This window comes from Ambystoma mexicanum, chromosome 5p, assembly GCF_040938575.1.
Source record: "Ambystoma mexicanum isolate Mex_15411 chromosome 5p, UKY_AmexF1_1, whole genome shotgun sequence".
NCBI classification, from domain to species: domain Eukaryota; kingdom Metazoa; phylum Chordata; class Amphibia; order Caudata; family Ambystomatidae; genus Ambystoma; species Ambystoma mexicanum.
Window position 1 is genome coordinate 247,030,901 of NC_090930.1, and position 26,129 is coordinate 247,057,029.

The 26,129-nt window shown below is 49.7% G+C and overlaps 1 protein-coding gene across 6 annotated transcripts in view; it reads right to left on the reverse strand.

The window, feature by feature from the left end:
- The window catches only part of STAG2 (STAG2 cohesin complex component), a 2,060,662-nt gene that overhangs the window by 970,452 nt on the left and 1,064,081 nt on the right, over positions 1 to 26,129 (reverse strand). For all 6 annotated transcript variants that reach the window (XM_069612659.1, XM_069612661.1, XM_069612663.1 and 3 more), the window contains exon 20: positions 19,534 to 19,623. In XM_069612659.1, the coding sequence (XP_069468760.1) occupies positions 19,534 to 19,623 (90 nt within the window). The remainder of the gene's footprint in view (positions 1 to 19,533; positions 19,624 to 26,129) is intronic.

Consider the following 26,129-nt stretch of genomic DNA (forward strand, 5'->3'; position numbering starts at 1 on the left):
TACAGCGGAGGGCACTGCCTCTGAGCATTTCATTTGGTATAGCCTCCAGGCTTACCTTGAGCACATCAGTGCATCCGTGGAAGAGGGGAATGTTCCTGCAGTCAGCTGGAAGAGGGAGCTCCTGCTCATACCTCTGCTCGGATGATGTGAAGTACATGGGGAAAAGGAATAAATAAGAATAAGTAAAAGTATGGCCAGCAGGTGGCAAGTGCAAGGGTAAGTGCAGACAACAGGTGTCAAGTGCTGGTAGTGGGTCTGTAGGGATACAGAAACAGTCCTCAAGTGCGGGGGTTGCCAGGAAGGCAATGCAGGTGTGCAACTGGCAGGGGAGGGGACCTGGGCCCGAGATCAGAAGGTGGCCAGGTAACCAGTGCAGTATCAGATTCAGCCAGGACGTCAGCAGGGGAGAGGAGGAGAAAAAGCAGAAGCAAAGAGAAAGCTTTCGAGGTGCCTCCGGAGCCGGTGAGGATTCTCCTCAAGTTTCAGGGAGGCAGGGAGGCTGTTCCAGAGGGAGGCCCCAGCCGAAGAAAGATCTACCACCAACTTGTTGCTTGGAGAAGCGACTGACCCTGAGGGAGTTGGAGGCAGATGAGCGAAGATCTCGAGAAGGAAGATATTTAGGAAGAGAGTTGAAGGTATTGGGGCCCCGTACCCCCAGAAGACCTTGTGGACAATGCATAGGGTTTTGAACTTAATCCTCACAGCCACTGGGAGCCAGTGCAGAGATCAGTCTTGGAGAGATACGATCCCTGGGCTTGAGGCAAAGGACAAGTCTCGTAGCCCTGTTCTGGATGAGTTACAGAGGGCGGAGAGTAGAAACAGGCGGATTTAGAAAGCGGCTGTTGCAGTAGTCCAGCCAACAGAGAACCAGAGCTCTGGAGGCACAGCTTCTGGGGGAAGGGGATGAAATGAAGAATACCTCTGAGGAGTTGCAGCTGGTAGTGTGACTTCTTAGAGACGTCAGAGATGCGAGGAGAGAAGGAGAGTGTGGAGTCAAAGATGACCCTGAGGTTTTTAGCCTCACAGGTGGGAGCAGGAAGAGGGCCAAGAGAGGCCAGCCAGAAAGTGACAGGAAAGGAGGGAGCGGGTGTGCAGATTAGGAGAAACACTGTCTTACTGGCATTAAGACAGATCATTGGCGGCACACCATTCCTGGATGGCGGACAGCCAGGCATAGATGAGCGAGGGAGAAGAGGTGGCTGAGGTAGCATGAAGATGAGCTGGGTGTCATCCGCATAGCACAGGAAGTGGGGGCAGGGTGCAGCAATGCAGTAGGCAAGAAGTGCCAGGAATTGGTTGAACAGCCAGGGAAAGAGGTTAGACCCCTTGGGGAACACCACAGGTAGGGATAGGGGAGAGGAAGGAACCAAGTTGAACCTGGGAGTGTCGATCATAGAGGAAAGAAGTCAACCACGCCAGGGCCTGACCGGTGATACCCAGGTTATCACGGAGACCGCTGAGCAGGATGGCATGGTTGACCGTGTCAAAGGCAGAAAAGAGATCAAGTAAGATGAGGACACGGGTGTTGGAATCAAGGTTGGAGAGCAGGTCTTCATGGATGTTCATGAGAGCAGTTTCCGTGCTTCTGACAGCTCTGAAGCCAGACTGATGATCATGGAGACAACCAACAGATTTCAGTGTGAAGATTCAGCTGGGAGATGGTCAGCTTTTTCAAGAGTTTGCCCAGGATTGGTATCTCCCCAACGTTCCAAACGTCCCGTACACCTAATGACTTGCGGGATGGTGTGGATGGAACCCTCATTCTCTACATCGGAAGAAGGAATATCTGCGCCTTGGAGCTTTTGCACGCCCGCCCCTTTGGGTCCTGAGGGGTTGCCCTCGGGCTGAGGGGCGGTATCCTCTTCTCTGGGGTCCTTTACACTGGTTTTGGCCAAAGCCTCCCGGGGGAGGAGGCACCCTGGACTGGTTCAGCTCCTTTCACCTTCCAAAGGGCGGCTGCCACCAACTCGATAAATGCAGACGATTTAGCCTGTACCACCTCTGCCTTCAGGGACAGGTCAGCAACCTTTTCGTGTTGCTGGGCCTTCTCCCATTTCTCCCGTAGCTTCCCAGGGGTAGCTGACTTTCTTCGAGGAAGAGCTGGGGAGATTGCTGGAGAGTGAAGACGCTGGAGATGAAAGCGCCCTGGATGTCACGGGACCCCAGATGCACACATGCACAACCAATGGAGGTGGCAAGGCACAACAAAAGCAATCTCTTACCTCCTCACTAGGCTCACCTTCAAGCTAACAGGTTGCGCAACAAAGCTTGGCCGACTCTGGACGCCTCCCTGCAATCTGTGTCGACGCAGTATAATCTCGTGAAGGTATGTGTTGACCTCCACGCAGAAGCCCTGCAGAAGTCCTGCAGGGGCACACCAGACAGGAACGCTGTAGTAGCAGCGATCGCTCTGGTAGAGTGGGTTCTCGGACTGCCAGGCAATGAACGGTTTGCCAACCGGTGACAGTGATGCAGCTGGAGAGCCACTTGGAAATATAAGCCTTGGACAGGGCCCATCCATGGTTCACAAGACCAGAATTCACAAACATCTGAGAAGTTTTCCGGAAACTCTTTGTGCAGGCCACATAAAACATCAGTTCTCTAGCCACATCCAGCTAGTGAAAAGTCCTTTCAGCCAACAATGAAGGCGTCGGAAAAAACACAGGTAACACCAAGGGCTTGTTTAGATGAAAGTCCGACAGCACCTTGGCCATGAAGGTGGGGTGTGTCCTCAGCACCAACCTAGTCTCGTGTAAAGTCAATTAAGGAGGTTTACAGGATAGGGCCTGGATCTCACCCACTCGTCGGGCAGAGGTGATGGTCACAAGAAAAGCAGTCTTTCACGACAAACTTAAGTGGAACAGAATGCATAGGCTTGAATGGAGCTCCTATGAGCCTAGTAAGTATCACATTGATTTCCCACGCAGGGGTTGGAGCTTTAACCAGCGGGAACGAGTGGAATAGTGCCTTGATGAATTCCTTGACTAACCGGTGTGACCACAAAGAGGGTCGTCATGAAGATCTGGTGTAGCGGGCGATAGGCGCCAGATGAACCTTTGAGGCGTGAGCCAGTCTCGATTTAGCCAACGACAGCAAATATGAAGCACCTGAGGGGCTGTGACCCTCAGAAGCTCGATCTTCTGTGAACGGCACCAAAATTGCAAATCTCCTCCATTCGAGTTTCATAGCATTTCAAAGAAGGTGATGCTCCGACCTTGCAGTCCGCCGGAAGATCGTAACCCCCGAACTCTAAAGCTGCAGGAGCCAGGCCTTCAGGTTCAGTGATCCTGGGCCGTGGTGCAGAATTGCCCCTCCTCTGGCGAGAAGATCCGCACAGCTTGAATGGAGGTGACGCTGACATGCTAAGAAGGTCCGGGTACCAGATCTGCCTCTGCCACGCCGGTACAATGATGGTCATCCTGCACCGGCACTGTGAGTCGATTGATGACTCGAAGAAGCAACGGTAACAAAGGGAACGCATACAGAAACAGGCCGCCACAGGGGAATGAGAATGAGTCCCCATGCTCCCCGGCTGGGGAAACCTGCTGGCGAACCTCCGGCACTTGGCATTCATCACTGTCGCAAACAGATTGATCTGAGGAGTCCCTCAGCAGCTATGCTGGATTTCTGGGGTTTATTTTTTTCACTTGGTAAGAGCGTGAGCTTTTCCCCACTCTCACCCATGTTTTGCCATGTGCATTTCATCTGTGATTGTGGACTCTGGAGTACACCACTTCAGTAGCCCCCTTCTTTTGTGTGTTACACAGCACCTTCAGTGCAGTGACACAGGTTTGTCTTTTAGACTTCCAACCAACTCTATTTCTGGGGCTGACTACTGTCCCCCAGAAAAGGGTAAAGTTGCCATTAACTTTACTTAGTCATTTAACCACAGATCCAGTGCACCCCATCTTACATGGAGTACTGGAAAAGGTTAATCCTTAGCCCTTTTTATCTGTACCTCCTAGAGCATTGTTTCGGGTGGCAGTGGTATCTACCCTAACGTTTCTACCGCGATTATACTATATAAATGTGGTATTGTTTTAAGCGATTATATTAGCCTCGAACTTAAACCTGCTTAACCAAATACTTTTTCTTTTGGCTCCGGTTGGGTTTATTCGCCATTTCTTTTTGTTAAAGTCCTTCTTGTGTTTTACTTCGTGCGGCAAACCAGGTTTGCCTTCTTTGTTCACTGTCTTTTGGCAGGCTTCTGCCGAGAAGCCCTCCTCTAGGCGCCTGGGTAGGCTGAATGTGAGGGAGGGGTGTAGTCACCCACTGCACAGGGTATGCTAGGAAACCCAATTCGCACTTTGCCATGATTGGCTGAGGTGGTTGTCCGGGCTGGACAACCCCCCTGCTACGCGATTGACAGCCAGGTTGTGTAAATGTGGGATTTTCGCATTAAAGGCAGGTCTCTTGGGCTAGAAGTCAGAGTCGCCACTGGAACTACAAGGAACTGGTGGGGATAACCAGCTCACCTACAGCTAGAGGATCCTCTTCTTGGTCGAAATCGCTGCACACGGCTGTAGTGGTCCGGACAGCCATCTGAACAGCCTCTCCTGTTTGTAAGGAGCGCACCTTTTATTCACCGTCGCTGCTGCCGGCTTCATCCCTGTGTGGTGCGGACCCCTCCAGACGTCTTCCTTCGTCCCCGAAGCTCCAGGAGCCGTGGCTCTGCAGGAACCTACCAGGAACAACTGCTGTGGCACCAGCATCTTCATTGAATAAAGTACTGTGTTCTGCTTGAGGAATTAGGGTGAATCCCTTTTCTTCGCCTCCAAGGCTTGCCCTTGTCTTTCCTCCTCCTCATAACTTTTGCTTCCTCTGCTGACAATATCTAAGTACTCCTGGCTATGTTGACTCGTGAACTGTCCGACTGTGTGATCCTCGACAACAGGAACCCGGTTCCACTTGACACTGGCTCCGGCCTATTGACTCTTGAATTTCAGGCAATGAGTGCTCTCTGATTCTGTCTGCCCAGAAAATGTATTGCCTATGATTTTTGCCCCCAACTCTCTGGTTAACTCGGGTGCTAAGTGTGTTTTTGCCCTGGTAACATTCTTACCGCGGATACTCGTTTCTTTAGTGAGACCGAACTGTCATTACTGTCAAAAAGTGATCGCAAGTGTATTCCCGGTAACGTCATTTGTTTCACAACACCGGTCCGTTAAAACATAGGGCACTTACCTTGAGTTAGAGATTACCACAGTGAATTGGTTGGTTGTAGTGTATTTTACAAGTGATTTTGAATTAATAGAACTGTTGTGTTGATAACAAACGGTTTACAAATAAATGTACTTATATTTTTAGCCTAAAACCTTGAATCAGTGTTTGCTTGAGTCACAGTAATTGTGGTCCCTTTGTGTAATCTCTGCTACTGCTCATATACTCTTGATAAGCCTGGCTGCTCCGCTACTGCTTCCACTTTAACATAGTAGTACATGCTTGTTCCAAAGGTAAAACTTGTATTGCCACCTGTAGTCTTAATTGTGTGTAGTGGTCCCTAAAGGCACTGCACAGGATTCTGCCCAACAGTCACCATTGGCTTTACTAGTCCTTTTTAAATACAGATCCAGTACAAACCATCTTACCATGGAGTACTGGAGGGGAATATCTTTCCCCTGTCGTCCTGTAACTCAAGGGGCACTTTGTGTCCCCCCCCTTCCCGACTCGACATGGCTGGTGGCAGTGGTAACTATCATTTTTACACGGATTCCCGGGTTAGTGTTCTGGCTGTCGTGACAGACGTGAACATAAAACCCGCTACCCCATGTCATTTATATTTTGGGTCCTAGAGTTATTTCGTGTTGGAAAAGTCTTTGTTTGATTTTCGCGCCAAACCAGGTTTGGTTTCCTTTTTCTCCGTCCTTTGACGGGCTTCTGCAAAGAAGCCTTCCTTTGGCATCTGGGTGTCTAGGTGGGCTGAATATGACGGAGGGGTTTAGTAACCCCCTGCACAGGGTCTCCTTGGAGACCCAAGCCGCACTTTGTGCCCATTGGCTGCGGTTGTTGTCCGGGCTTGACAACCCCCCTGCTGTGTGATTGACAGCCAGGCTGTGTGAAAGGGGGAGTTTGGCATAAAAGGCAGGACTCTTGGGCTGGAAGTAAGAGTCGCCACAGGTACTACAAGAACAAAGAGAAGTGGAGAAGTGGAGAAGACGACGGCTGCTGCAACATCTGGATCCCGGTGAAGCCCTGCTGCAGACCTGAGCTTTCTACCCTTCAACGACAGAAGATCCAGTCCGGAGTCTTGTTCCCTTGAGCCTGGTGGGATCAACCAGCTCACCTTCTACAGCCAGAGAATCCTCTTCTGGGTCGAAATCGCTGCACTGAGCTGTAGTGGTCCGGATAGCCACCAGAAGAGCCCTCCTCCTGTTTTTAAGTAGCACACCTTTTATTCATCATTGCTTTGCTGCTGCTGGCTTCATCCCTGGGTAGTGCAGATCACTCCAGACGTCGTCCTTGTCCCCACGACTGAAGCTTCAGGAACTGCAAGTCTGCAGGAACTACCAAGAACAACTGCCGTAGCACCAGCTTTCTTCATCCAAATAAGGTACTGTCTCCATTTGGTCGTTCTCTCCATCCAACCTTGAGGCATCGGGGTGAACCCTTTTCCTTTCCGAAGGCTTGTCCTTTCTTTCTTCCGTTTTATAACATTTGCCTCCCTTTGACAATATCCATTACTCCTGGCAACTTTAATCTTGAACTGTTCTCACCGCGTGATCGTCGACTACAGAGCCCCTGCTCCATTTGACACTGGCGCAGGCCTATTGACTTTTATCAGCCTCTTAGAACACGTCCTCCGATTCTATTGCCTTGACAAAAGTATTGCCTATGATTTTTATCCATTATGCCCTTGTTTTAATTCTTTGTGCCAAGTGTGAATATGGTTACATTTCTTCCTGAGGGTACGCTTTTCTTTCGTAAAACCGAACTGTCATTACTGTCAAAAAATGATTGTGCAAGAAACCCCCGTAACGCATTTGTTTCGATACACTGGTCTGTCAAATCCTAATGTACTTACCTTGAATTGACCTGAACAAGAGGATTTGGTTGTGTGTAGTATATTTAGACTGTGGTCTTATTTAATAGAAGTGAAGTGTTTTCTGAATAGATGATTTAAAAATAAATGTACTTCTATTTTTAAACCAGAAACCTCGAGTCAGTGTTTGCTTGAGTCACAGTAATTGTAGGTAGTCCTTTGTGTAATCCCGGTTACTGCTAATTTGCTCTCAAGATAAGTCTGGCTGCTCAGCCATCGCTACCACTTTACCGTTTAGTACAGGCTTGTACCAAAGGGTGAAATTGTACCATCATTTGTAGTCTTAATTGTATGCAGTGGTCCCTAAGGGTACTACAAATGATTCTACCCAACATACACATTCCGCAAACTGCAGTCAGAGCAAAGCTCGAAGAGTGAAGAGCCATCCTTCTCGTCTGACATAGTCCATGCGGTGTAGGCCTGAAGAATCTTCTGGAACCCTCCATGAACACTCTAGGAAAATCGCCCTTGAGGGGCTGAAAGAAATCTGAAAACTGGTCCTCGTTAGTCGGATGGATGATCGATGGAGCACAGAGTCTCAGTTGACCGAAAAATAGAGTTCAACTCTCATAAAAGCGAAAAACAAAGCAAAAGCTCGAAGAGCAAAGCACGAGGACTCCCAACTCTTTAACGTGTGGTAAAAATCTGAAGATGGCTGTCAGAGAAGGGGCTTAGGTAAAGCGCAGTCATTGGCTGGGGGCAGTATGACCCAGAGCTCAATGATTGGTTAATGGGAGAAAGACTGTTTGGAAACTAAACTGAAACTGTTTTTTTTATTACGGAGTATTCCCAGCCTGACGACAGGGAATATTCATGAGCATGTGAATCCAAGCCAGACCCCATGCTGGAGAAGCCTACATCCCGTCCCAGGTGATCTAAAGCGCGTCCACGAGGGAGGCAAAACCCTTTCCCAGCCCAGGACGCAAACTGCTGACAAGACCGGATTCTCACCGTCACAAACAGGTCTGTGAGCAGATGACCACCTGCTGACAATGTCTCCAAGGACTCTCTTGTCAGTTGCCACTCAGTCGTCGGAGCCCACCCGACAGTCTGTCCGCCTCCTGGTTCGATTCCCCCGGCAGATGCACTGCTGAGATCCAGATGTCCTGCACAGTCGCCCACACGCAAATGCTGAAGGGCAGCCTGCATATGAGCAGGGATCTGGTGCCCCTCTGCTTCTTGAGATAGTACATGCAGGTAGAGTTGCCGGTCCGAATGCAAACTGCACTGCTACTGATCAATGGGAGGAATGCCTGGAGTGCGGGCCAAATGGCCATCATTTCCAGCCAGTTGATGTGCTTGTATTGTCGGTCTGGGACCACAGACTGTGCACTGAATGGGTCCTCAAGGTAGCACCGCACCCGTGGAGTGAGGAATCCGTAGTTCTAGTATGATCCACCGGAGGCGGCCTGAATTGTCTGCCCACCGTGAGGTTAGCTTCCAGCCCCCACCAAGTGAGGTCCTGCTGTAGGTGAGCGAGTATAGGTGAGCGGGACTCCTTTATGACCCGACTCCTGGTCCAAAGGATGGACAGGAGGCATGCTGCCAGTACTCCTAGCAGGTGCAGGTACCACCAGGCCGTAGTTCCTGTTCTGCTAAGGAAATGAACAAGGATTTGATTGCTGCAACCTTCTCCCCTGTGGGGAACACATTCTGCTTCAGAGTATCCCACATCAGCCCCAAAAACACTGGCGTTTGTCTAGGGCAGAGCTAAGACTTCTGGAAATTGATTGAGAACCCCAGTTAGAGTGTAGTCATGAGTCTGTCCGCTGAGTACATGACGTGCTCCAGGGAACCCCTCCACCCTAGGACTAACCAGTCATCGAGGGAAGGATATACATGGCAGCCCTCGGGCCGCTACCGCATTCATCAGTCTTGGCGCTAAATGAAACCCATGACCCGGAACCTGAGGAAGGACCGATGAGACTGCACTATGGGGACGTGTATGAGTCTTTCAGATCCAGGGTGCAAGTCCAGTCTCTCCCTGCCCCCCACGCAATATCTCCACTATAAGATTTGGCATCCCAAAATTGAACTTCTGCAGAGGTAAGTACAGATTCAGGAAGGAAAGATCTAGGACATCTGGCAGGCCCGCCTGGTTTTTTATTTGAATAGCAAAGATGCAGGAGTAAAAACCCTTCCCCCTACTGAGGGAGAGGAACCTCCTCCACCGCCTTGCTCTCCACAAGGGAACGTATCTGTGCTAAGAGTGAAGGAGTCCCGATCTGTGGATTTAGAGGGGGGGGGGGCTTTAAGGTAAGCCCAAAGCAGCTACCGAAATGAGTCTAAAACCTGAGCGCCAAGCTTGACTGTGCAGGGTCAACCTGCCCCCGACTCGGGTGCTGTGGATCAAAAACGAGCAGTCATTGCTTCTTTAGGTTGGAGGCAGACTGGGCGGGGGACTGAAAATGGCCCTTGTGTGAAGACTTCTGATGTTTTCGCCCATGTTGGCTGGCGATCTGTCCAGTTGCCTGGCCCAGCAATCCTGGAAATCCCCAGAAACCACCCAAGGACCAACCTCTGAGCAAATGGCCCTGTGCCAAGATTTTGGCTGCTAGTTTGGTGAGAATGGCCAGGGATTTGGCCATCTGCGAGCTGCTCCTCCTCTTGGAGAGTTCCTTGTCTGTGGTGGAATGGAACAAGTCGCTGCCCTCGAAACGCAGGTCTAGTATTCATTCCTGAACATCAGGGTTGAATCTGGTCGCATTGAGCCATGCCATCCTTCGCATGTCAGTCGCCATACAGATTGCCCTGCTAGAGGTTAGTATGTGAGCCACTGTGGCTTCCATGTCGTCCTGTACCACAATATTTGCTTTAGTGAGTCCTGCCTTGAAGGGGGCTCATTTGTCAGCTGGAATGTCCAGTAAGAAGTCTGCAATTTCCCTCCACAGCCATTGATTAGCAGCTGCCAGTATAGAATCGGGGAAGGCCGGTCTGCATTAGAGTACACCTTCTTCCCATAGGGCTTGAGCATTTTTTTCTTCTTTGCCCAGTAGTGCTGAAGTTGAGGTGCTCGTGGTAGAGTTATGAACCTTGGCGTTCATAGAAGCGACCGCAATGACTAACAGTGGCTGCGGGTGAACTGACAAGAGCAGAGTGTCGCCCTCCACCTGCCTGAATTTTACATCTAGCCTTTTATTTATTGGCAGAGTGGAATGGGGTTTGAGCCAACCGTTCTTCACCAGAGCCTCCTGCAACGGGATGCATGGCGAGTACTTCTGCCAGTACCCCCGACTCAGGCAGCTCCTTCTGGGGCTGAGGGATGCCCCGGTATTCTGTTCGGCAAGTGATCCGATCATGAAATTCCCTAGCCAAAAAAAGCGTTTCCTGCTCCTCAACAGCCTCTTGCTGGTCACCCAAGTTAGAAGGGGCCAAGTGGTCTGCGGGTGTTAGGTTTGCTGTTGGAGTTGGCCCAGGCGCTGGAGCTCTAGGGGTAGGCGCTGCGACCGGAACTACCAGAGGCATGGGCAGTGGTGGAGGTACAGGCTGTGCAGGCACCGGCTGAGGTGGCAGTGTGGCGCGGCAGCTTCTCCTGAATTATGCCTTTAAGAATGTAACCCATCTGTGGGGACGGCATAAGGGTCAAGAACCTGTCGAAAAAAATGATCCTTGAAAGCAGCCTGGGTGCAATACTGCGGAGTAAAGGACTTTTGTCTGCCCCACCTTGTGAGTACATGCCCTCATGATACTGTGCTTGCCCCGTGAGGGTCGGGTACGAAGTGGTCCACGTGACCGGAGTCATAGGAACCGTTAGTTAGGAATTGGTGCAGTCACACTGTGTGACCGTACACAATGCTTAGCTCCTTGGTATTAGGTTACCCACCTTTTGGTATAGGTCTGTACTACACAGGTTGGCAGTGTGACTGAGCAGCCAAGCTACCCCAAGAGGGGTAAATGTGAGCTGGAGAGCTGTACAAATCAAATCCGTAAATACAAGTAGCCAAAAACACTTACACAGCCATTTAAAGTAGAGTGGGTAGCATACATTTTGTTCTACATGAGAATGTAGGAAAACGGGCCACTAGGTAACCACACAGCACTCCTCATAAGGTGGGGTGTGCCGGATCTACAAAGGTAAAAAGGTTAGCAAAGTCAATTTCACTTTACTATTCTTGGGAACAGTAGTTCACACAAGAAAAGGTATTTAAACCTCATGAGAAATCAAAAGGATTTCTCTGTAATACTGCACTGAAGGTGCTTTGTGTCAACACCTTCATCTACAACATCCAACCAACATCTACAAAAGGTAGATGCCTATGGAGTTTATCAGACTCCAAAAACAAAGGAAATCTAAAAACCAAATCAGTTGAAAACACACAAGACAGTGAGAAAAGGCTCACTCACCTCAGGGTTAAAAGTCCTAAAGTCGGACTGGCCACCAGGGGGCGCACGGATGGCAAGCTCCTCCGCGTGAGCGCTGTCCTGAGGTCCTCAAAAGTGGCATGAGCCCCCTCTTATGGACCCCCTAAAGTACGAACCGATCAGATCAGGGACATTAAGGCCCCCCCCACACTTCGAGACAAAACCCGACAAAAAACGGAAGCAGTTTCGCCGAGATTCGGTCTGAGATTCTAAGGAACCGAAACCCTACAGGCCTCGGAGCTCCTGCCTCCCACTGTTTGTCAGCAACCCGCCGAGCAGTGCCCTCAGCTCGCATCTGCATCACAGCGGCTCCAGCGAGCCACACCCCTTGCCCCACTGCTGCCGTGCATCGTGTGCTCTCCCTGGAGCGTCTTGAGCGGACCCTCATGAGCGCCCGTTGGAGCTTGCATCGAGACATAGAAAGCGCGAATCCAACGCGAACGCCAGCGCGAACTCCAGCGCGCCCGACGGCCACATTAGAGAACCCCGCTGCGGGGTGCCTCGCCCTCCTGCCGCTGGTCCTCGGGCGCAGGGCAGACTTTGGGCGGACTTTGCCTCGCACCTCCAAGGTAAGGTGCCACCAGCGCAAACAAGGAGACGGAGCGTAGCCACTCGCCTGCGTGTTTGGAGGCAGCGCCCCAATGGACTCGACCTGTGCATCCCGTGAGGCGCAATGTCCTAATCTACCACAGGGCCCGACCAAAGCACCCAATTGATCCTTTACTACCACAACGTTCTTGGCGCACACCAACTCCCCCCACGACGCGGGGGTGCTGGCACAGACACACGGTAGAGCACGGCCACACGTTGGTCCACTTAGAAGCAGCACCCCCCGAGGCCCGGGTTAATCGCACCACAAGGCCCTGCGCCTCACTTCCGCATTGAGGCTCACCCCTCACACGAACACGCAGGACAACCATCATAAATTGAAGAGTGGGACGTTGGCGATGACTGAGACCGCTGTTGCCCTCCCCTCACAGGAGACTAATTCATACAAGATCCACAGAGGCTCCAAGTGAAGACATCACCACTGAGCCCAAGCGCCCATGTTGTCTAGAAACCGGTCGCAACAAATAAAGTGCCCTAGGACCATGGCGGTCTGTGCACCTTCACCAGGAGGGAACCACAGCGAGACCCAGGGCCAGTAGCCCCCCGAAGCTGGCCGGCTGGGAATAGCGCGCAGACAAACAACTCAAGTGCGGGTGGAATCCTCGCCACAAGGAATGGACTAATTACCCTCCTCAAAGGCGAAAGCTACACTAACCTCTGGGCCCCTGCGCACTGCAGGGCGTGTTCCCTTCTCGGAACCTCCACCTCAGGGACATCCCAACCCACAGAAACCTAACGCTGCGGTGGGGACGGCCGCTGACGTACCTAGGTGCTATATGAACCCTGGCCTCCCCAACAATCCGGGCCCCCCGACACAATGCCCTTCAACTGGCAAGCCGATACACTCTCAGGTGACCGTAGTACCATGAATTAACCCTCCTATCTGTTAGTAACAATACCCTTGGGAGGTCTGCTCGACCAAATATCACCAAACCCAACGCATGAATGTCAAGGAGAGATTAGCTGCATACCAGTTCGCACCACCACAAGATAGCCATCGACCATACAGAGCCGCAACCATGTAATCACCGAAACCAGAGGCAGCTTCAACTAAAGCGGACGTCGCTGATATCCTCAATTAAATGAGGAGCATGAGAGCGGACATTGGCGGCAAAATTGATAAAATCACCCAGAGGATGGATAAAATGGAGGACAGACTTGAAGAAGTTGAGCACAATCAGTCATCCTTGAATACTCTGGAAAGACAAATGGACGTGCAAATTGCCGAACTTGAAGCCAGAGAAGAAGAATTCCGATTAAAGATTGATGACTTGGAAAACAGAGAACGGCGCAATAATATACACATTTTCAGAATCCCAGACAAGGAAGGCGAGACTGAGTCGATCTGAAGAGAACATTGCACGAAATAATGAAAACACTCTTCAACGACGACTCAGTTGATAAGCCCAAGATTGATCGTGTCCACAGGATGGGTGGAAGACCGGGGGGTCCGAGAACGTTGCTTGCCCGCTTTCATAACTATTCATAACTTTCATAACCACTCTCCTTTGAGTGGGAAGGTAACACCATAAAACTGGTCCCCGAAAAGGATATCCGGTGCTGCATTACTGATCTACTGGGCGCTTCGGGGGAAGAACCGACCCAAAGCGAGAAAAGGTCTGAGACAACAGGCTGGAACACTAAAGGCCCACGTAGAATGAGGATGCAAGGCTCTAGGAAATATAGAAGGTTGAACACTTCCCAGGAAGCCGAGCACTAAATCCATTGTGACTCCATATCTACCCTCTCTTCCCCACTGGTGCACCAGACGACAAGCACCGGGCTGACTAACGGCCCTTGATATCATCGGATCGACGCTTACTGAGCACCAGCAGGCAGTTGTCACATCATTGCCCCCCCCTCTTCCCGCCCCACCCCACGCAGAAGATCCACTTACGAAATGGACAAGGGTAAGAGTATGCATGCACGCTGGTGGTCATGCCGCTTCTGTGATCAGTAAAGAAAGTGGAGATGGGTGGACAATGGGGGCAATTTAGGGAACGTGGAGATGTAGGAGGTGACAAAAAGTAACAGAAACAATGATCACCCATAAGGTGACTTGTCTGAAGCCCGATATCGGGATTGCGTGTTTAAGAACCAAATGTAAAAATGCAGTTCAGTTTGGTAATGTGTGCTTATATTGCAGGGGGGAGTTGGGGGCTCATGGTTACGTTTTACATGTATTCCCGCTGGTGGTCCGAAAACGACTGGGTACATAACCCAGCCGGATCGGACGCTGTGTAGTTTCGGGGGTTCGGAGGGAGGGATAATGCAACCTAAAGGGTCAGAGGGGACAGATGTGAACTGGGGAAAGTGGGAGGGAGAGACACCCTTGGAACCATTGAATGCTGAGCACCAGGGACGCTTAGCGACCCTCTCAAAGTCGTGTGAGACTCAGCTTGCTAGTATGGAGGCAGACATATGGCAGACACCCAGAACAGAAGTTACGAGGCAGACGCACTTAGAGTGCCATTCCACACTAGTTAATCACGATGGCGACAAAACCTAGACATCAACGGCTACGTGTATGCACACTATGTGAAAGGCCTCAATTCCCCCACCAAATGCTCATTAGTAGCGAGAGAATTCAAGAGGTCCAACGTCGATATTATGTTCCTACAAGAGACCAAATACCAGAGGGGCAGTGAGAAAGGGATCCCCAGCAGATTGGGCACACTTTCTGGAGTTCGGGTATCCCCAAAAAGGCAGGTGTAGAAATTCTAATTCGAAAAAGCATCCGTATAAAGATTTTGAATTCCTGGTCCGACACAGAAGGTAGGGCCATGCCGATAGTTGGATCCATTAGGGACACAATTATAACCCTCGCCACAATTTATGCACCCAATCAGGGCCAAAAGATTCCTGCACAAGTTAACCGAATGGATGTTTAATAAAGCGCAAGGCCACACTATCCTAGGGGGCGATTTCAACACATGGATGGACAGCACCATGGATAGGCAAAGCACTCTCGACCCTCCCAACCCTCTCACACACAGTTATTTGCGGAAATCAAAACCACCCTTGCCCTGTACGGCCTCTCCGATAGCTGGCGTCTCCTACACCCCTTAGATTAGGGATTTACATTCCGGTCCATCCCCCACGAGACGCTCACAAGAATAGACTGTGTGTTCCTCTCCGAGGGCCTAATGAGAATACTTGAAAGTGCAAACATACACCCCATTACTTGGTCTGACCATGACATGGTCGTGGCGTATCAACACAAAGTGGAGGTGTAATGAAACACTATGGTCGGACATGGCCTTCAGAGAGGAACCGGAAATCGAAATTAAACAGTTTTTCATGACCAACGATACAGATGAAGTTACAAAAGTGAATGTATGGGAAGCGGCTAAGGCCACCTGGCGTGGGATCTTGATCAGGGAAGGTGCAAGGAAAAAGAACGTACCTTAATTGAGACAAACATTAGACAGAAACTAGACGCAGCAGAAAGCTTAGTTCAGACATCCCCGCAGAATAGATCCACACATCTCACGGTAGTGAAGGAATTAAGGGAGGAGCTAAAAACCCTGGAAATGGGCAAGGTGTCACAGACCTTACAATACCTGAAGCAAAAGTATTCTGAGAAGGGAGATGAGGCTGATGCCCTCCTTGCGGCAAGGCTTCGCGCACAAAGGGCAGAAAGATGGGTGGACACTATAGAAAGGACAGATTGCACTCTCGTAAATACATTCGAATCCACCCCGGAAGGCATACAAGAGGCATTCGCCTTCTTCTATGAAGACCTATATACATGTGACCCTCCTCCCCCAATGGGAAGCGTAGACGCCCATCTCAAAGGGGCAGGTATCCCTACACTCACACACTCCGAGGCTGGAGCCCTTGATGCACTGGTCACAGGAGACGAGGTCTCAGATGCCATCAAACGCCTTAAGTCTGGGAAGGCACCAGGGGATGATGGTGTCACCCGCGGCTTTTACAAAACGTTCACTGCCTTTCTCACCCCCTTCCTAGTTACCCTGTTCAACAGCATCTTCGATACAGGACAAGCACCCCCATCTTTCGCCCAGGCCCTTCTAACGGTCTTCACAAAAGAAGGAAGAGATCCAAAACATTGCAGATCATATCGCCCCATATCTCTTCTCAACATAGACGCCAAAATCTACGCGAGAGTAATAACGGCCAGACTAGAAACACATCTACCTACATTGATACACACAGATCAAGTCGGCTTTGTAATGGGACGGCAGGGAGCAGATACGATGAGGAAAACAGACTTGATACACGAGGCACAAAAGGGGAGCGATGACCCAACCCTCCTGTCTCTTGATGCCGAAAAGGCCTTCGACAGGGTGGACTGGGAGTTCTTGGAGAAAGTTCTAAGCTGGATAGGCCTTGGCCCTAAACTCTCCCGCGCTATTAGGGCACTATACTCCACCCCCAAAGCCTCTGTGGCCATGAACTGTGGTTACTCAAGGTGGTTCGCACTGGAAAGAGGAACCAGGCAGGGCTGTCCACCATCAGCTATACTATTCGTACTGTCCCTTGAACCACTTGTGCAGAAGCTAAGGCTCGATAAAATGGTGGAAGGAATCAAAGTAGGAGACAGGAATATAAATTAGGCCTATATGCAGACTACATTCTCCTGCACACAATCAACCGCCTAAGCTCGATACCAGCAGCCATGGAAATAATTGAGGAGTATGGTCAATGGTGGGCCTGAAAATTAACACGGGGAAGTCGGTCCTTCTCCCGATTGACAAGAGTAGGGATTTAGATGTGGAACGATTTGCACCTCTAGGGATGAAGGTCCGTCCCACCACGCTGCGGTATCTGGGCATCAATGTGACCCGACATCTGGGCGGCCTCTTTGAAACCAATTTTCCCCCGATACTACACACAATCCAGAACGATATTGAACGGTGGACAAGGCTCACCGTTTCATGGATGGGTCGCCTCAATACCATTAAAATGGTGATCCTCCCAAAGCTACTCTATCTATTCCAAATGCTCCCTATCCATTTACCCCAAAACTTCTTTGCAACCACTAAAAAAAAACAGAAAACCCAGGGTTCCCCTTGCTTTGCTTCACCTTCGAAAGGATGATGGTGGGGTGGGCCTCCCAGACATAGAGCTCTACTATAAAGCAGCCCAACTCCGAATGCTAATCCCGCAGTTCAGACAACAGAAAGAACCCCAATGGATAAGTCTAGATAATTACCACCTTCGGCCATTTATTGTGGGAGAATGGTTATGGGTACCGGGACCCCAATTACGAAACCGCATTAAAAACCACCCCATCCTTGGGACCATATGGGCCATATGGAAACCAAACAAAGGAATGAAAGGAGTCACGACATGGCCCTCCCCCCATCACACCTATGGGTGCCGGGTGTCAGGGACGATATCCCCGATACAGGCAGTTTCGAATCATGGTACGAGACTGGGCTTGAAAGGGCAGGGCAACTACGGAGAAATGACGCATTCATTACCATCCAGGAGCTAGAGGAAGCCCTAGGCATAGGACCACTCTCAGTCTTTTTGTATCCGCGGCTGAAAGGCGTCATGACCCGAGAGGTTTGGAAGGAGGCCCTACAGAGACCTCACCCCGTTCGAAATAATTTCAGACCTGTACGTAGGCTCCAGGGGCCTCAGCACAATGTACGCAGCACTAATTGGTACTAACATTACCCCCTCGACCACCCTGAAACATAAATGGGAAAAAGATCTCAGGAGGAATCTCCCCCCGAAGACATGGCTCAAGATATGCAGAAGGACCTCGAAAACCTCTATTTCCTGTCAGTACAAACTGCATGGGATCAAGCTACTGTATAGATGGCAGTACGACCCGTTAAGACTAGCCAGGATGTATGAAGATGTAAGTCCGCTCTGCTGGCAGGGGTGCGGCCAGAAAGCAGAGTACTGGCACATGTGGTGGGGTTGCAGGGCAGTCCAAGCAGACTGGGACAAAGTGCTCAGCTGGATTAAAGAGCTTGAGGGGGAGGAGAGGGAGAAGCAACCACTCTTGATTTTGTTTGGCTTGGAGAAAACGGAAGAACATATACTTAAGGTACCCAAAATGACAAATGGACTCTTGTTGGCGGCCAGGGCCTGCCTCACAACAGTATGGAAAAGAGCAAGTTTACCGACAAAGTCTCTGTGGATAAATGTCTCCCGCAATATCTATACTATGGACAGGCTGACAGCCGCCATTCACGGAGATCGCACCTCCACTGACAGGTCTGAGTTCCGAGCCAAATACAGTAGCTGAAGTGAAGTGTGCACCACGACATAGCCAAAGTTCTAATTTGTCAATCTGCCAACAATGTTTTTGTTAATCCTAAATATTCAGATGTGGTACCTCTGTCTGCATCAACGAATTTGCCAATGATCTCCTCCCATCCTTTATGGACAGTAATGGGATCATCTGTTACCTCAACGGTTGTGGGGTGGGGGATCGGGGGTAATGTTTAGATTGGAGATATGTTATTCTGAACAGAACGCATTGCACCTAAAGTTGTTTTATGATTTATGCAATAGAAACTGCTATACTCATGTTGAAAATCAATAAAACCAATTTTTTTTTAAAAAAAGTCCTAAAGTCTAGCAGAAGAGCTGGGGGTCTCTAAGGTGAAGGGAATTAGCACAGAAATTATAATTCTCCCTAACAACCGGTAGGTCCCTTAGCGTCCTAGGCCGTTAAGCCAGTAGCTACAAGAGCCTCGGTGTCCTTACTGCCGCTGCGAAGGTCCGACTAAACCCTCCCCTCAATGGGCTTCCCTGGGATGGAGTTGCCCCTGCAGAGTGCTTTTGAGAAGGATATGCCTACTTTTTTGGTCTTACTGTGTACATATTCATTAATGCTCACAAGTAAAGTCCTTGAGAATACGAGGGTTTCTGAGGGACAAAAGCAGAGCAGCCTTCCCATCTGTGGTCTCCCCCAAGGCACCCGAGGCAGAACGCGTGCTGGTCCGAGGTGGGAAAGGAACCATCGCACAATGGGCACCTGCTGAAGCCAGCAGAAGAACTGTTGAAAGCGGTCCGCTCCAATCAACGCAGAAGAGGACTGAGGTGTGGTGCTGGTGGGTGGAGTTATAGTGCATTATCGCCACTTGTGTAAAAATGTAAAGAGAAAGTGTTATTTTTCTGGTGAAAAAAGATTTTGTTCCCGTCCCTAGCGAGAGACGCCCATACAGGATGGAGGAAAGGAACAGGGCATCGGAGTATGGGCAGCTAAAACTAATACACAATGGGGCAGCCCTACAAAGCATGATGCTTTGCCAGCAGCGTTTTAAAATTTACAAGGACATTATAGGCACTTGAATGGGTTTTCAAGGCAGCACATAGACAGAGGTGCTGCAGTCTTCAGTGATGATTTGAAAAGAGGCACACAGTTCACATGAAGTCGGGGCACAATAAGACATCAAAAAAACAAGATGGCTACCAGAGTTAGTTGTGGCAGGACAGTACATAGGAGTATTATTTTAAGAATATAAATCTAAGCTCCAATGTGGACAAACTCAAATGCTCAAGCCTCCAAAATCGTACTTTCTGAATTGCCTTACCTTTTCTAACCTCCCAGTTGTGTAGATTTCCAAATCAAAGTATTGTGGCAACTGCAATAGATTAGTCACCTTTTCAGCATCTACAGAATACTGCAAGAGAGAAGTAAAAGATGAGCATGATTAAATGAAAATAAATTGTGTAAAATGTTATCAGAGTCAGAAAATAATGTGCAATCTATAAAATGGATATGGTTGTAAAGCAAGTGGCAATACAGTTAGCTGTTTTGCATTGAAAACCCAGACTTTTTTATCCTATCCCTACACTGGTTAACAAGTAAACCATATTTTAATGATGGAACTATGGTCCTATTTGCAGAGTCAGTAAAATAATACGATGTAGAGAGAGGGAAGAGTAGAAGGTATAGACCACACTCAAATGTGTACAAGTGCACACTGAGACAATCTTTTCCATCAAACTTATAAATAATCCATAACATTGCAAATACTTATCCATTACTGAAAAAACAACTGCCTAGTCACAAAAACATTTGGCACAGTCGTTTATTAGAAAAATGCATGTTTTGTTTATTCACTAGCTGTACCAAACCAGGTTGGTAGCTGCGCAAGACTGGAGCTAAACACATTCAGAGGCAAGACAAGAACAAGTGAACATTAAATCGAAGTCTTGTGGTAAACAACTCTCAAGAAATCTCTAAACCAAGAAAGGAACAAGTTGCTTACCTGTAACTGTTTTTCTCCAGCATGGGTCTGGCATGGATTCACATGCTCATGAATATTCTGTGTCAGGCTGGCAATCCGCGGTAAAGTAAAAATCAGTTTCACTTCTGAACTGTCTTTCTCCTAACAACCAATCACTGGTCTCTGGGTCATACTGCCCCCAGCCAATGACTGCCCTCTACCTAAGCCCCTCCTCTGGCAGCCATCTTCAGATTTGGTAGCACGTAAAGTGGCAGTAGGACCAAGAGAAGAGCCGCAAAGGGGTAGGCGGGAGGGTTCGCATGTGACTCCATGCGAGACCCATGCTGGAGAAGAACAAGTTATTTTACAAAACTTGTAACTTTCTTACGATCGGATGTTCCTCCGACGTATTCCAGATCTATGACATGTAATGTCCACAGCTGTGCACTTCAGAAACTTTTCAGCAGAGGGGATCTTGCGTCGATGGCGTCGAGCCGATGTCCCTCGAGGGCCTGCGTCGAGGGTCGACGTCACCCGATGTTATATGGGATACATTACTCACTGTAACCGTATTTCTGATGCTTGTATCTGCTTGGATTCACATGCTGTGCATAGGCCGACATCTAGTGGAAGCTGTGGAGTATTACAGTTTGTTTTTCGAAACTCAAAAATGGGCATCGACACAGGGCGTGCCAGGAATACTATCCCTAGTGCGACGTCCATTGTACCCATGATTTTTTCTGACATGAGGTAGCATGAGGAGTAGCGCGAGTACAGATTATCCAAGCAGATAGAAAGATAAGACTACAAGCATCCATGCGCCTTCTCTCAGAGGGGAGGAAGGGCGGGCGCATGTGAATCGAAGTAGATACAAGCATCAGAAATACAATTACGGTGAGTAATGTATCCCTTCTGAGGCTTGTGGAATCTGCTTAGATCACATGCTGTGCATAGATTAGCGAGCAGTGTTAGAAGGAGGTGGAATGTGAGAAGGGTCATGAGCAAATAAATGTCTTAGAACCGCTTGTGCCACTTGAGTATCTGTCTTGGAATGAGTGTCAATGCAGTAGTGCTGAGTAAAAGTGTGAATAAAGCTCCATGTAGCTGCTTTTGGTGTCAAGGGGTACATTTGTAATGAAAGCCAGAGTGGCCCCACTGCCTCTTGTAGAGTGGGCTCTTGGCGTAAAAGGCAGTGTCATTTCAGAAAGGGGGCAACATAGCTGGATACAATTGACTATCCACTTGGAGATGGCACCTGTAGAGACGCGATCTCCTTCTCTGCCTGTAGCTACGGAGACAAACAGTTGGTCTGTTTTTCTTAGTGGCCTGGTCTTGTCTACATAGTAGAGGACCACTTTTCGCACATCTAGAGTGTGTAGTTTCCCCTCAGGAGAGCTTTTGGGTTCTTCGGAGAAGGCCGGAAGCTCAATGGACTGGTTAACGTGGAATTTAGAAATTAACTTAGGTGAGAACCTAGGGTGTGTTTGTAGAACCAGTTTATCCTTATGGACAGTAAAGAAAGGATCCTGCACTGACAGAGCCTGAATTTCACTGACCCTTCTTATGGATGTAATGGCTACTAATAAGGCAGTTTTATAGGTCAGGTGTCTGAGACTGGCTTTATGCATGGGTTCAAAGGGTGGGCCCATGAGCTTAGCAAGCACCACATTAAGGTCCCATCGAGGTGGTGGGTTTGAAATTGGAGGGTGGAGTCTCTTTACCCCTTCCATGAAGGCTTTAACCACCGATACCTGCCACCACAAAACCTTGTTTGGGAGGTGGTGTAGGCGAAGAGCGCTGCCAGGTGTACCTTGAGTGGGTTAAATATCAACCCTGCGTCCAGCATGTGTAGCATGTGACAATATTGAAAGGAGTGCAATCAACCGGGTTGATTTGCTTATTCTGGCACCAGATAACAAATCATTTTCATTTATCAAAGTAACCATGCCTCGTGTTAGGTTTCCTAGATTCTTTTAGGATGTCCATACATCATTGTGGTAAGTTGAGATGTCCAAACTCTATGCCTTCAGGAGCCATGCTGCCAGGTTCATTGAGCTGGGTTGAGGATGCACCGTTTGACCTTGGTGCTGGGACAGTAGGTTGTACCAGCACGGGAGTCTGATGGGTTTGCACACCGCTAGTCTGCGTAGGTGTGGGAACCACGGTTGCTTTGCCCACATGGGAGGAACTAGGATGAGCGTCATCGATTCCCTGTGCATCTTGTTGACCACCTTCCTCATGAGAGGAGTTGGTGGAAAAGCATAGGCAAACATCTCTGACCAGTTCATTAACAGGGTGTTCCCCTTGGAGTCTGGCCGAGAGGACCTGGATGCGAATCCTGGGCATTGCCCGTTTTCGCTTGTGGCGAATAGGTCTGTAGTGGGGAAACCCCACTGTGAGATGTCGTCTTCTAAAACTTCTCTGAGTAGACACCATTCGTGTTCTTCTGGGGGAGGGGATCTCTGCTCAAAGCGTCCGCTAGCAAATTGAGATTCCCTGGAACATGTTGAGATGACAGGTAAATGTTCCATCTGAGTGCCCATATACAAATTCTCTGGGCAAGCTTGGACAGATTTGGCGAACGAGTCCCTCCCTGTTTGTTTAGGTAAAACATCGCTGTAGTGCTGTCTGTCAGGATCTGCACTGACAGGTTCAACAGGTGGGGCAAAAATGCTTGAAGCGCTCTGACTACTGCCAGAAGCTCTAGCAGATTGATATGATTCTTGGCTACTGTGTGAGATCAGAGACCCTGAGCTGTGTGGTGAAGGAGGTGTGCTCCCCACCCTGACAGGGATGCGTCTGTTGTGACTACAGCCTGTACTTCGGGATTGTAAAAGGGTTTCCCCTTTGACAGGTTCTCTCTTGTCCACCAGTGAAGACTTTGTACAAGTGTTGGCGAAATGACCACTAGATCGTCCCACTGACCACTTGCCTAAGACCACTGTTTCGCCAACCATTCTTGCATGGGTCGCATGCGCAGGTGCGCGTGGGGGAGACCAGGTAAATACAGGACGCCATCATGCCTAGCAAACGCATCGCTTTGCACACCCTTACCTGGCGACCGGGCTGGTATAGAGGAATTTGCAGTAGTAGATTCCGAATTCTTTCCATCTGTCTAATGTGATCCCTTCCCAAGCTTGGGTGAAGTTGGAAATTCGTTCCCCTACTGGGGATGCATGAGAAGGGACCCTGAGCGCAGCGTCACTGTTTTGCGGGAGGCGTGCCGCCTCTGCTGGGGCTGCCTCTACCTCTTCCACGGCCCCTTTTGTTTCCTCTGCCGTAACTCTAGTTAGTCTGCTGGTTGTTACCCCATGATGTACCCTGCCCCTGTATAATTGGAGCCCCTTTTGTGAATTTTAGCCGCGTGGGCAACGAAAATTACCATTGCCTCTTTGATAAGGGGGCTTGTTGGTCAACTGTCCCAGGGATTTCAGAGAATCATACTCATCTTTGGCAGTTTTTAATGCGTCCTCAACCGCCTTGCCAAATAGGAGATTCGGTTCCAACGGCACGTCAATTAGGGATGCTTGTGTCTCGGGTGTAAACCCTGTCTTAACCAAGCATGCCTCTTAATGACCGTGCTCTCTGCTATGAGCCTGCACACGTTATCTGCAGCATCAAAGGTTGCTTTGAAGATGCAACCGGACACGGCTCTCCCCTCCGACGCAACCTGGGCCAACTGACCCTTTAGTGGTTCCGGTCCGGAGTCAATGAGGGCACCTACCTGCTCCCACTGGTGGCAATTGTAATTTGCCAGCAGAGTGGTGGTGTTGGCAATCCTTGTCTGGTAAGCGGAATTGGAGGCTACCTTCCTTCCCAACCCGTAAATTCTCTTGCTCTCCTTGTCTGGGGGGGCCTCAGATGATAAAAGTGTCCCCACCCTCTTTCTGGTGTTAGTAACTACCAAGGAGTTGGGCTTCAGTTGACCACTTCTGTAAAGTGGGTCTACTGGGCGGCCCTGACGAGTTTCTCGATTCTGGGGTTTACGGCCCTGGTGAGGTTGAGTGTAAGAAGGGAAGGATCAATTCTCCGTTGGATGGACTTGAGAATTGGAATGGCTTGGGCAATGGGTCTCTACTCTCCCACTAGTTCTTCTGCAAAGTCCTTCTCCTCCGGTGCCCCCTGAGTGTTTATGCGGAAGTGCTCTGGCGCTCTAGCCAAGACCTCTTTTAGGAGGGGCTGGTTGTCTACTGGAGAGTCGGTAACCTGAGGTTCTTTGTGAACAGGAGAGTCTATCCTGTAGACTTCTGCAACGTCATCTTCCTCCCCCTCTTGGCCCTTGTCATCCCCATAATAGTCCACCCCAGTTTGGTCATCCAACATTACCAAGTCTGGATCCTCATCGTACTGTTGTGGATCCTCACCATACTGATTGTAAGGCTGCATATAAAAAGGGTCTGAAATCAGTCCCTGAGTTGGAGTCTCAACCCAAGGTTTCTTAGTAGGGGGCTGAGGGTCCCTGGATCCTAAAAGGAGTAGCACTGTCTGGGGGATAGGTGAGGAAGTGCTCTGGGTTCTTGGAGTAGAAGTCAGCTAGGGAGGACATTCTAGTCATTACTATATCTTCACTGGTCCATTTTTTGGAGCTGGTAATGACCATTTCCTGAGAGGGTTCCCCTTCTATTCCTTGTTTGGATCAGGGGGTCTGGACAGGGGTCTTGGATTTATGCTCATCTGAAGACATTGAACTGTTCTTATGTGTCTGTGGTGCAGAAGAAGGGTGAGATGGTTTCTTCTGCTGTTTACCCTCTTCCCCACGAGTAGAAGAGTAATTCCATGATGTTTTCACCATCTCCGAGCTTTTCGATGCCTAGTGTCGAGATTCGGGTGTAGTGTCTCTTTCCTTCGAGTGAGCACGTCGGGACTCGGAAGCAGCCGCTGAACGGTCTGCCGGAGCAGACTTCTGGTGTTCAGCCTGGGGTTGGAGGTCAGATTAGTCTTCTGACGAGCGTACCTCCGTGACTTTGGTGAGTGAGGCACCTCTGGCAACTGTGGACTGTTGCCTTGTGTCGTGTGGCGATCTTGACCGGGAACGCCCGGAGGACACCGAATTAGTGGACCGCTCTCTTTGTGCCTCTTTCCGAGAACTCGACACGCGTGTCCAGTCTCGGTTGGACTTCGAGTGTTTAGGAGTAGAAGTGGTGTGGGTAGTGCTCGTGTCGCCGGGTGTGTTCCCCATAACTGCCCTGCCGGACAATCTTCCGAGGTCGGGGACTTGCGCTTGGGTGTCTTTTAACACCCCTTTGCCCTCGCCGTCCGAAAGTACAGCGTCGTTGCCATCACTGAAGGCGCCCTCTGCTTCCATGGCCTCGAGTTGCCTGGCGTGGTGGGCCCAAAGTTTGGTCGAGCGGTCCTTTATTATTGTTTTAGCCTTGAACCGGCTACACGCTCTGCAGTTTGCCTCGGAGTGATCCCTCGGCAAGCTGAGGTTACAGGTGGTGTGTTTGTCAACCCAAGGGTACCTCCGGTTGCACTTGGGGCAAAATTTAAAAGGGGTACCCTCCATACGCACCCTGTGGCAGCAGGCTAGTGTGTGTAGGAAAAATAAGAGTGTAGAGTATGTTACCACGCCCCACTCTCCCTACTTGCAGGGCCGAGGCCAAAGGCCTTCCAAATCCCGGGCCGAGGCTAGAGGCCTTCAGAGGCCCAAAGTCTGTTGTGCAGCTCTCGACGGTTTTTTCTTCGGACCGGTGTCGATCTTCGAACTTTGATGTCTCGAAGTGGGAGTGGAATAACGGGGAAATTAATATATTTAGCAAAATATGGCTGAAAGACAGGGAACTCAGCGCAATGCTTCCGACAAGTATGGCGGAAAAAAACAATCTGAGGGTCCTACACGCGTGAGGGATCATGGGTACAGTCGACGTCACACTAAGGATAGTGTTACTGGCACGCCCTGTGTCGACGCCCATTTTTGAATTTCGAAAAACAAACTAATACTCTGCAGCTTCCACTAG